This window comes from Dermacentor albipictus, chromosome 1 (genome assembly GCF_038994185.2).
Source record: "Dermacentor albipictus isolate Rhodes 1998 colony chromosome 1, USDA_Dalb.pri_finalv2, whole genome shotgun sequence".
NCBI lineage: Eukaryota > Metazoa > Arthropoda > Arachnida > Ixodida > Ixodidae > Dermacentor > Dermacentor albipictus.
Window position 1 is genome coordinate 100,054,414 of NC_091821.1, and position 12,668 is coordinate 100,067,081.

The window sequence follows — 12,668 nt, forward strand, 5'->3', positions numbered from 1 at the left end:
AGTGTAAATGAGAAAATTGTAGAGCAACATAAAAACTCCCGATACAGCTTTCTGTTGCTCGATACGTGCTACATAAAAGCGTTTTTCCGAGCGTGAATGAAGCCCGCAAATGCCCGCAAAGTGCCTCGAACGGGCAGTCGCGCGGCAATTTTGTGTATATTTGTGGGCTTCTTTCACGCTCGGAAGAATGCTTTTATGCAGCTCGTATCGGGCAACAGAAAGCTGTATCGGGAGTTTTTCATGTTAATAATAATAATAATAATAATAATAATAATAATAATAATAATAATAATAATAATAATAATAATAATAATAATAATAATAATAATAATAATAATAATAATAATAATAATAATAATCTTTATTACATCCAATCATGTCGCAGTTACAAATCCAGCCCGCATAGGCAACATTGCTTGTGTGCGAGGCTGGGCAGTCAGCGGATAGTACTGATATGGGTACAAACGGAAATAAAACAAAAAAAAAACAAAAAAAAGAAATATTGAAAAAAAAGGCATTGACGTTAAAGATAACTTCACAATCAGGTTCGCACAAAACAAGTTCGGATAGGTAACAAAATGAAAAAAAAATGGTACATAGTATAAAGCCTTCTGAATTGTTCCGTCCTTGTATACATGCTTCAAAATCCCGGAGAAAAGGTTTAACAAATATGGGCATTACGTATCGCCCATGACCTTAAATGGGATTTTATTTGTTTCAGTGTTCCTGCGATATCATTCTCATTCAAATTATTTAAATTAGCCGGCACGTAGAAAGCACGAGCCCTATTGCCGTAGTTTGTGTATCAGAATCAGAATCAGTTTTTATTGAGATGATTAGAAAGATTACAAGATGTTAATCTTGTAATCTCCAGTCACAGCAGGTGACTGGAGAAAGACGTCCGCAAGAGCTCAATCAATACTCTTCTTTGCAGGTCTCCCTATTAGAGTGTTAACCAAGTTCCACGTTTTACCGGTATTACGACTGCAAGCTGAAAACTTGCCTGTGTGGTAGCGCTTCCTAGCTAGTCTTATTTTAGCGTTTACTTTGTTTCTCATTTGCCTAATTCTTTTCTTGCATAAGCATGCCCGGGTTTATCTTGACATTTTCTAAAAAGTGTGTTTTTAACGCAGCAAAGCTCCATTATTTCGTTATCAATCCACGGGCTCTTTCTATTACTTCTTTTAAGCTTTATTTTCTTTTCGGGGCAAAGGTAAATCTCTCTAAAGTCCTTTACAAACAGTTCGTAAGCCTTTAGGTGGCTGTGCCGTGTTAGAGAATCCCAGTTAAATGTTCTCACACGTTTATCTACTTCATTAGAATTCAAAACATATTTCTCTTCAGTCTTTCTTTCAGCTGAAGCAACAGCATCTCCTGAAACTGCTATAGCGATGAAGTAGTGGTCCGATACTTTTTCCTTAATAACGCAGCCAAATGAATTACATTTGCAAATTTTTGCGCTGATATGGTCTATACACGACCTTGTTAAACGATGACCGATAATTTGCTCGCGTGTATAACTCTGAATTTTGTTTTCGAGTCCGTAGCTTGCTAAAAGTGTTAAGTAATCAGATGCTGCAGGCTTATTTGTTGCAAAAATGTCTATATTAAAATCACCGGCCAAAATAATGCTACTTCTGTCTGCGTACTTTTGGAGGAAGCTTGCCAAATCGTCTAAACACATATCTATGTTAGTGCTCGGTGGCCTATAAACAGCACATACTGTAAATTCCAGATTTGCCTCAGTCATTAGTATAGTAACTACTTCAGCATCTTGAAAATCAAAGGACACTCTTTCACAATTCCAATAACTTTTCACGTGGACCAGCCACCACCTCTTTTGTTATCCTAGCACAAAAATGTTGTTGCTCTACAATTTTGTCATTGACACCATTTCATTTAATTATAATATTTGAGAAGGTGAATAATCAATTAAGACTAATTATGTAATTCGGCGGAGTTTAAAAACAAGCTGGGTATCTCCAAGCTACGGCAAACAACATTATCTTGGTTCTGTCCAGCTACGTGGCATCTGGATATTTTTAATGCTTGGCTCAAGTTACGTAGGACACCCTGTATATGAAGGGGGGCGCGTAGTACAAGTAAGCCTATTTTTCTCTTAAGATTGTAATGTATTCATCTTCTGCTTCCTCGCGTGACGTCACATCTACAAGCGCGCAGGCATTTCATTATCAAGGAGGTGTCGGTGGCGCAGAGTTCTAGAGCAATCTCCGAAGAGCACGAGCACAAAGATTTTTTTACAAAATTCAAATACCGCATAATTTCCTGAAACATGAAACCACTGCAAAAACAATTTTCAATGCATATACACACAAAGCCCGAAGCATGGCGGTAGCTGCCGAAGTGCCTGCCGCCAGCAACTGCCGTTATCAGATATATATTGCGGTTTCTGGCCCACTCCTGTTAGACGGAAAATTCGCGAAATGCGCTAACCGTAACACACCAATTCGGGACCATTGAAACTTGGTCATCAGTCACGTGAAACGATTTACTAAGTATAAATATTAATTGAGCATACATAATGGGAGTATAATTATGTACAACATGCAATCACTTGCGTGTTTACCTTCAAATTTTTGTTCAGATATCGCGCTTATACTGCTGCTTTGTTTTCGCTCCAGTTTCGTATAAAAATAGCATATTATGGTCCCGATCATTCAGATATACTACTTGGCACTATTACTTGCCGGGTTTGTAAGACCCCACGTACTGTAGGAATTGATGTAAGCGAAGCTTTAGTCAGCCGGCAAGACGAAACCGTACGTTTTACCGCACCGATACAGCGCATCTCGATAACAGACGCCCAGGCAACGAACGCCTCCCGCAACCGTGCTGAGGCCGCGGATAAAGCTTCTCTTTAAAACGCGAATGTAATGCCTTCGTCTGCGTCTCTTCGTGGTGTCCGCATCACACCTAAGGCCATAGCAGGAGCGTTGTCATTTTTCCGGCAGGTGGGGGGTGGGGGGGGGCTGCCCAGCCTTCTGAACACCCCATATATATATATATATATATATATATATATATATATCAGTTTCTTTTTTTCGACCGGACTTCCGAACACCCCCCCCCATGTATATATATATATATATATATATATATATAAAACTCCCGAAACGACAGTAAAAACGTTTGCCTTAACGTTCCTCTTTTTTTTTTTCGAATGTTATGCCTTCGAGTCAGGCGCGAAACCTTTCGTCTTGTATTTCACAGACTGAGTCCTCTCGGTCGGTGGTGTAACCTTCCTTCGCGTAATTTTCGCATAATTGGTTACCACTAATACTGCTTCGCCAAGCTTTCCGGCGAAACTGCAGCCTCTCTTTCTTTCTTCTTTTTTTTTTCTTTTTCTGTGAGTCCGAGTATAAGAGCTGCTGCGCATGACTGCTGTTCATTGTGATTTCGAGTGAATCCAACTTGGCATAATCTCGGTTACTGAGTGAATTATACAGTGTTCCCCAACTATCATGCACCAAGACTTAAAGAAAGAGCACTTGTGTTACTCGAAGGAAACCTATTGTTTCCAGTAAAATGGAGTAGCCGCCAGTAATTCTTTCATTAGTGAGATTTAATTCGGTAATTGCAATTAATAATTAATTGCTACTCGATAAGTACTGTCCTAATTTTCAATGTGTCAATGAGGCATTGCATGCACCAAGATGACATCTGACTGCGGTGTTTTCAGCTGCGTACTAATTGCGTACAATTTTTTTCCGAATGGCAAAGAAACCTCACAAAGTATGAAAAATACCACGTGAGTCGCTCCCACCAGCATCATAAAGCAGCGCTTTCAAATAAGCTGATTGAAAGCAACCGCACTGCCTCTAGCAAGCCCGAAGAGACAGCGCATCACCTTGATAATGGCACGGAAGGAGCACCAACAGCAGGTTTCGCGGCTTCGCACCTATTTCTTCCTCTCATTTCTACGGCACACTTATTATCCGTCTCTCAAGGCCGACTGATCACATTGATAACAAAATCCCCTTGATAACGCGGCCGAAGCGCCGCTCTGACCACGCACTAAATGCTAAAAGCAATGTAATAGGCATAGAATGTTTCAAAATCCCGGTTTTGCTCGCACCGCATCGAAAGAGTGCGCGCGAAGCTATATTTTGCGCCAAAAACTTGCTTCGGACCAAAGCCAAATTAAAGTGACTGTTTTATTTTTCATGAAAATGTATATGTGCTGCAAAAACAGATTTGCGTCAAAAAATAAAAGCAAAATAAACGGACCGGGAAGCGACCAACGTGTAGGGAAAAGGCAAAACCGGTGCGTTCAAGAAAGTAAATATACCACTTCTAAATGAGCCGAATTGGCAATCACGATGTCTGCACACAAAAAAAGAACAAAAAAAAGCAATCAGATTTTAGTGTGCCTTTATTATCTATGAATTCGTAAGCTCCATTGAACACCAGCTACCGCCTAGAGGACGTCTTCCAATGAGTCTCCTTTTGCAGCTACGCAGTACTGTGTCCACTTTATCACATCTTCAGTGGCTTTCTTGATGACCGACGCCGGAATTCTACGGCTGTCATCCGTTATCCTTGCCTTGAACTAATCTGACGTCCGTCTTTATCGTGTACGCACGACCTTTCGCATAACCACAAAGAAAGAAATGAAGTGGAGAGAGGTCAGGTGACCTAGCCGGTCAATTTACAGACCCGTGCCTTCCAATCTATTGTGCATGAAAAGTCGTATCCAGCCAGTTTCGTGCTCGGCTGCTGCTGTGAGCTGGCGACGCATACTGCTGATACCACAAAAGTGGAAGATGTGACAGCGGTACTTCGCTAAGAAACTCATCCACCACTCCTTCAAGTATTTCGTCCACGTAACCCTATCCTGTGAATATGTGATCGACGAAGATGGGACCGATTATAGCACCGGCGTAACTTCCGCACCACATATTGGAAGACCTCTGGTACTGGTGTCGAGTGCACTTTACCCAGCGTGGATTGGAGTCACTCCAACAGTGTGCATTATGTTTAATTTACCTGGCCGTTTCTGCAAAAATTGGCTTCATCTGCGCACATGATGTTGCTCAAGAAGTCCGGTGATTCATCGGCTTTTGTGAGGACCCAGTTCGAGAAATTTAACGATTTTACAGGTCCCTATCTTCTAAGCACTGGTGCTGGTTAAGGTTGTACGGGTGAAAGGCCATCGTTTAGAACCCTCCAAACTGATGACTTGGAAATTCGTACCTGCGCGGCCACGTCCCGCACGCTAGCATGAGGGTTTGAGGCCATAAATGTTTGAAAATCCGTGCTTAAGTTAGGACTCAAAGATGCAGTCTTCCGCAGCTGTTTCTTGAAGCTGCCTGTTTTTCTCTGGTTCTCATAATTTCTGATGATAGTCGATGCGTTCGGTCTACCGCCACACTTCCATGACTGATATATATATTTGCGGCCTTTATCTTGTTGCCATTTGCAGATCCCAAGGCAAGGATCATGTTTACCTTCTGCTCATTAGAGAAAGACATGGCGAATGGGACAAAAGAAAACGTACCTTTAAACCTTTGTACTGACGTTGTCAATTCGCTTTTGTTGTGGTTGCTTCGGCCGGGGCGCGGCAGATAAGACACTAGCTCGATCACAATGTATTTCTTCATTTCCTTCATTTCGTTCTGGATAACTCAGAGGGAGCCTGTTCAAGGGCGCTGCATTATGATCCGGGTGTGAGCGCAGTCACGTGGTATTCTCCATATTTCTCGGGGTTCACTTATCAGTCGGAAAAAAAATAGTAAGCAATTAATACGTCGCTGAAAATACCGCAGTTAGATGTTCCTTGGCTGTGCCATCAAATGCCTCGTTGACACTTCGATAATCAGGAAAGTACGTCTCGAGTTAGATAATTAATTACAATTACCTAATTAAATTTCAACAACGAAAAAAATTACTCGCAGCTACTCAACTGTACTGTAAACAATATGCATTAGGTTTTCTTCGAGTAACGCATTGCTCGCTTTTTTAAATCTTGGTGGATGATTGTTAATTGGGACACCCTGTATATATTTATGACCTTTGCATGTAAGTGACGATGTTTCCATCCCTAATAAATGTTGTAAATTATTAGAAATGCTTTTTTCCTGAGTCGGTAATATTACTTACTGGAAAGAGAAGCGAAAGTGAGACACAAAACATTCACGAGCATTTCACACGCCATTGATGAGACTCTCCCGAAGGGGTCACTGGAGTCTATAGGTTTTTTTTGTTCATGGTCAAAAAGTACGCAAAGCAACTTGAAGCGTGGCGAACATACCGCAACATATTCATTCTTTAAACATAGGCTATCCGCACTTCTCGAAATAATGTTTAATTGGCTACCTCCATTTCTTTCAAAAATATAATAAACTTAGTCCTGTGTGTATATTTAAATATATTGTGTATGTGCAGTGGAAATTTAAAACAAGGTTGAAGTGAGAAAATACGTGTGAGGCAGCCGCCGCTAGTGTTTCTAATGCGCGTGTCCTCCTATTGTCAGGAGTTGCAGAAATAAAGCGAAAGTATGAATTAAAAGCCGTGCATGTCCTCGCCAACAATGATGAAGCAAACCCAGTAAAATTGCAAGTGAAAGGGTCGCGGAAAGTCAAAAGAAACCTCAAATGATGTGGGTGACAAAGCCCTGGTAATGACACTTTAGGTCTGTGTGTCAGGAGGGGGGGGGGAGGCTTCGGCATCGCCCTGGGGTAGGGGAAGGGGCCCAGCCCCCGCCCGCCTGAAAACTCCGGAGGGGGCTCGGGCCCCTGAGGCCCCCGTAGTCGGCGCCTATGCCTAAGACCATGCTTTGCCTCACTGCAGCTGTCGGAAGCGACCGGTGGCTGGCGTCATTGCCGCTACGTTTTCGACTCCACATAACGCGAGGGGCGCAGAAGAAGGCAACTTCGAAAGTCTTTCTTGCCAAATCGGTCAAGTAACCGTACCGAGTGTTATCTCACTGCGAAACTGGAGCACGAACAAAGCAGAGGTGCGCTCAAAAACTTTTAATTCAAAAGAATAAGCAAAAACGCAGGTCATTGGATCGTAAAGCTTAATTTTAGAGCAACTGGTTCACGTCGTGCCGTCCTAAAACGCCTGATCTGCCTGTTGCCATATGCAGTTCAGGAAATTTCTGCATACAATGTTCCCAGTTGATTGTTTACCCTTTGATTGGCAAGATTGGCAACAGCTAGTTCCGCAAGACGTCCGAATGAGCTGTCAGAATTTTATTTTCACTGATACCATGCGAAGTGGATAATACTTTGCGTCTTCCATATTCGATAGAGAAAAGTTTTATTGATTCATGGAGTTGACTCTTTCTTCTACCGAATTATTTCTTACTCCAGGTTCTTTAAAAAAAATATTTGCCACACGGCAGCTTGCGCAATCCTGATACTGCTTAAGAGAGCGATTAATACTTGTAAGAGAAATCGCCGTGTATATCGTCTCATATTTAGTAAGGTTCTATAAATCAATTTTTTTAATCATTTACTTATATTTTGCAATTGCCAAATTACGTCGGCCTTACAAGGTGGCGTCACCGTTCTCGCGCTAGAACCGTTTGTAAGAGCAGATACTAGCCCATCGTGATGTTGGACACACGAAAGACTCTGGACATACTATCAGCGAAGGTGGCCGGCCGGTAGCAAACATCACTTACAAACAAAAAGTCTTGTGAACCTGCTTCTCGAAGCAAGAAATGTGCCCGGTCGATGATTATCCCCGAGCATCGTAGTGTAATTTCTGAAACACGCACGGTCGTCATTTATTTCCAAGCACTGTCGTCATGAGTTGCCAAGTGAATTGTTTTGGCCGTTCTTTTGTGTGTTAAAAACGATACACATTGAGAAAAGCTGCAAACCTAGGATGGACGGTCGAGACATGACAATTTCAGCAGTGCCGATTGCTCCGCGGCTGCCGATGCAAGGCAGTTTTTTATGTTATTTTCCCATTCTGCATGGCGAAACTAGCCGCTGTCCGTCGCAGAGAAGAGGGGAAGCCTGCGGTAACTAACTGAAAAATAAAAAGGAGACCACTGATACGTCATGTACAGTTATACCTTATCGGCTGTCGTTTATGGCCGTCCCATCCGCGTTCGACATCCAAATACCGAAGCCTGCTCACCAGGCACGGTGCTTGGTTGAGAAAAATTATTGATAGGATTTTACTCCCCATAGATTCGTGTAGGCAATGAAAGGCATCTCTCGTTTCAGTTACATAAAGCTTTTTTTTTTCCTTTGCGCGACCGTCGGAATGCGGCCGCAGCGACTGGCCATGTGACACACGACCTCGTGCTCTATAGCACGACGCCGTATACGCAGCCATCGTAGCGGGTGGCGTGGGTGAGAGTAGAGGCACGTGTACGTGCATGCGAACACGTGATTGCCACCTGAAACTTGCGAGGCTGCTGGCGCAATAGCGACAGAGAGGAAAACGAAAAGCACATACAGCGCACTCTTGCAGCTTAAATGGGTACTGCAACATTTTTTGAAAGCAGTAACAAAACGTTTGCGATCTGTAGACAATGCTGCCACGAACGTGAGAGCCAAATATTATTTCGCTGCATGCACGGAGCAGAACACAAACTCGCTCAAAAGATCACGGTTTTCGAGGTATTTTGCCGCGGCCGATGACATCACAGATCATACGAATGCCATGGACACCAGTCATTGGCCGATTGTATATGACCATGAGTTTACTCCCGAGCGAAAGCATCGCGTGTGCTGCACACTCCTCTACAATCTTCTAGCAACTGGGAAGCGGCGGTTGTCAACGCATCCCGCCGTTCTGCCACCGCTCCTTTGTCACTATCGGGCAGTTTTGCCAGACGACAACCCCGAAGGGTTACAAAAGTGGACCGTGGAAAGAGGTAAGAAAGGAGCAATAGGCAAGACATTGCTATCGACGCCGCCCTCCCCCCATTTCCCCAGGTGAGAGGTAATGGGGAAAGCAAACAATGTGCTCGTTGTATGTCCGTTATTGTTAAGTTGTTTTCAAAAATTTATTCTGAAATACATTCATTTAAAGGCATCGCAGTCACTTCAGTGTGTTCTCCCTTACGACGAAAAGATTTTGCGGGACCCATTTAAGGGGGAAATAAAAGAAAGAGTAGGCAACTTGTGTAGTTAACCGTGAGAATAAAATGATATAGTACTCACCTTAAATATTTAAATTATTAGCCTTTTATACCGTCCCGCTTCGACGCTAGCTCCTGTTCACAAACCCATTGTAGCTAATGAACTGATGTATTCAACGCAGCGCAGATTATATAAAACTGCACCCAACTGCTATTTTACTGCGCTAAACAGTCGTGGGGCAGGAAACCGGGTCACCACTTCCGTGACTCAGTAAGTCTGTTACGCTCGCAAGGTGTCCGCATGTGGTGGCTCTGGTTTAACGTACGATGCAGCAGCGAGGAAGTTATGGTTAATAGAGTCTGACTACAGTGGCTAGAATATTCTAGCCACTGTAGTCTGACTGAGGGTAGGCGCAGTGGTGTTCATACGGGGCGGCGCTGAAGTCAACGCCGAACGGGACGTCATCCAAATTTCGTCCACTTTGTGCCCGCGTCCAAACGGTGCAATTCGCCCGCTCCTGTCTAAGCGGCCGTAAACGGCAGTAGTAAAGCAGCGAGGCCTTAGCATGAGAAGTTGTGGGGCATGATGAATCCGAGGAGGGCGATTCGCACTGGCTTGCCTATGCTGGCAAGACGAGGTGCGTCTTGCTACTGAGAGTGTCAAAAGCGTCGCATAGAACTTGCGCATCGTCGCGGCTTGCCCGAAAGATGCGTCGAGCGAGCGTCTTGTGGGGTCGAGGGTGTATGTGAACAAGTTGTGCAACAATTACGCAGATCCAACTCAAATGTTGGTATAAGCGTTAGGAAAGTGGTAAATCCTATGCACCTAAATGCAATGCGTACAATTACGTTTATTTTCATTTCATGCAACGCGTAACCTCATGCAATGGTTATGTTCATGCACTGCACCATTCACAATCTGTGGCGAAACGCAAGCACCAAATCAGGCGCATGCATACGTGAAAGCATCGACGCGGGACGCCCCGAAGACGAAGGCAACGTGTGATGCTTGTCGAGGGAAGAATGACGGGTGTATGCACAAAGTATGACATACCCCTTGTGTCACAAGAGGCCAACAAGCGGGCCTCTTGTGACACATCGGGCCCCTCGGTTAACCCGAGGGCCCCTCGGTTAACGGGCCCCTCGGTTAACCCCCTTTCTTCTCGTCCCTTATGTCACAGTAGCGCATATCCATTTTACCAGGATTGGCAAAGAATGGGCATATACCCAGTGGTATATACCCAACGGCCTAAGAATAATGTATAGCTCAAATATAAGAAGTTAAAGAAAATAAAAGAACTCGTTCAATATCATGATCTGTGCTACTAAGATGTCTACGTGCTTTAGAGGTACCTATGAGCCGAAATCACGTATATAATTTTTATGCCACGATTTTTTTTTATTACGCATAACAGAGGTGCGCTCACTGGCGTTACTTTGTGGTTCATAATTCCGTGCTATATTTGTCGGAGCATCCGGTGGCGCATACACAATTGCCAGAGAATTCTGTAGGCCAATTATAAGAAACTTGAGAAAATCAGAGAAGCCTCGAATATATCATGCGCTCTTCCAATAACAGATCTATGGTTTAGTGATTACTATGAACCGGGATTGTGTGTACAAGTTTTGTATAGCGATTTAATGTTTTACTACGCCGAACACAGATGGGCTTACTTACACGATTTCGTAAGTCAATTCCTAGCTGTATATATAAGCCGATTTGCTGTGTCCTATCGCGCAAGATACCGACCAACAGGCACGGCACTGTTGTCGGCTATTCAAGGAAATCTCGCTTTAAAAGGTGGTCGAAAAAATGTGTCCGGTGAGGTACGTGAGGTAGAGATGGAAGTGGTGCAGGAATCGTCTGTGCTTGAGGTGTGACATCGAAAAGTGAGTTGTCTAGCGCAGTACTTGACTCGGCGTTTCCATAGGTCTGCCACCTCCGCCCCCTCTCTTTCCATGCTTATGTGTTTCACGACTCGAGCTTTGCAGAGAGTATTTAAGCGTGACTCATTCTCATCTTAAATTTCCCAGTCATCACGCCCAACATGGCCTCGGATGGCAAGGACGCCAAGGTCAAGACTGCGGTAATGTGCGCTGAGAACATCCTGGCAGCACTTGAGGACAAGTACCACGCCGCGGCCAGCCTCCTGTGCTGACAGTCGGGAGACCTCAGCTCCTTTACAAGTGCCGTCTCAGTGACTTCAAGCGCTGAGACTATTGGGGATCACGTTAAAGACAGAAATTAAAGGTCGGGAACTTTGTCGCGTGATATTTCTTTACAGTTCACTTGCATTAAACGACTTTAAAAAACTCAAATTCTGGGCTTTTGCGTGCCAAAGCAACGATCTGATCATGACGCCACTTGGGGGTTCATTAACGTGCACCTATGTAAGTACACGAGCGCTTTTTCATTCGGGCCCCGTCGAAATGCGACCGCCACGGCTTGGATCGAACCAGCGACCTCGAGCTCAGCAGCGCAACGTCATAGCCACCGGGCTACCGCGACGGGCACTAAACGACCACGCCGTTATAGTAGATGAAAAGAAAACACAGCTGCAATCGTGTATGCAGGTTGGCAGATTGTCCATGAATATCGCAAGCTGCATATATTAACAGATTCGATATAAATAAACCTGTGTATTTACTAAGGTAATCGCAAATAGAAGGAACACCATAGCCTTCTGTCAATCAAAGGACCAGGCAGGATTCCGTAAAGGCTATTCAACAATAAATCATATTTACACTATCAGTCAGGTGATAGAGAAATGTGCGCAATATAACCAACCCTTATATATAGCTTTCATTGATTACGAGAAAGCGTTCGATTCAGTCGAAACCTCAGCAATCATGGAGGCATTACGGAATCAGGGTGTAGACGAGCCGTATGTAAAAATACTGAAAGATATCTATAGCGGCTCCACAGCCACCGTAGTCCTCCACAAAGAAAGCAACGAAATCCCAATGATGAAAGGCGTCAGGCAGGGAGATACGATCTCTCCAATTCTATTCACAGCGTGTTTTACAAGAGGTATGCAGAGACCTGGATTGGGAAGAATTGGGGATAAGAGTTAATGGAGAATACCTTAGTCACTTGCGATTCGCTGATGATATTGCCTCGCTTACTAACTCAGGGGACCGATTGCAATGCACGCTCACTGACCTGGAGAGGCAAAGCAGAAGAGTGGGTCTAAAAATTAATCTGCAGAAAACTAAAGTAATGTTTAACAGTCTCGGAAGAGAACAGCAATTTAGAATAGGTAGCGAGGCACTGGAAGTGGTAAGGGAATACATCTACTTAGGACAGGTAGTGACGGCGGATCCAGATTATGATACGGAAATAATCAGAAGAGTAAGAATGGGCTGGGGTGCGTTTGGCAGGCGTTCTCAGATCATGAACAGCAGATTGCCATTATCCCTCGAGGGAAAAGTGTATAACAGCTGTGTCTTACCAGTACTCACGTACGGGGCAGAAACCTGGAGGCTTACGAAAAGGGTTCTACTTAAATTGAGGACGACGCAACGAGCTATGGAAAGAAGAATCGTGGGTGTAAGATAGGGTGAGGGAACAAACGCGAGTTAATGACATCTTAGTTGAAATCAA

At 43.9% G+C, this 12,668-nt stretch overlaps 1 protein-coding gene across 1 annotated transcript in view; it reads left to right on the forward strand.

Moving 5' to 3' along the window:
• Positions 1 to 11,383, forward strand: part of LOC135906201 (glyoxylate reductase/hydroxypyruvate reductase-like) — a 30,046-nt gene extending 18,663 nt beyond the window's left edge. Inside the window, exon 9 of the mRNA XM_065437462.2 lies at positions 11,099 to 11,383. Coding sequence (XP_065293534.1) covers positions 11,099 to 11,223 — 125 coding nt within the window. The 3' untranslated portion in view covers positions 11,224 to 11,383. The remainder of the gene's footprint in view (positions 1 to 11,098) is intronic.
• Positions 11,384 to 12,668: the final 1,285 nt, after the last annotated feature.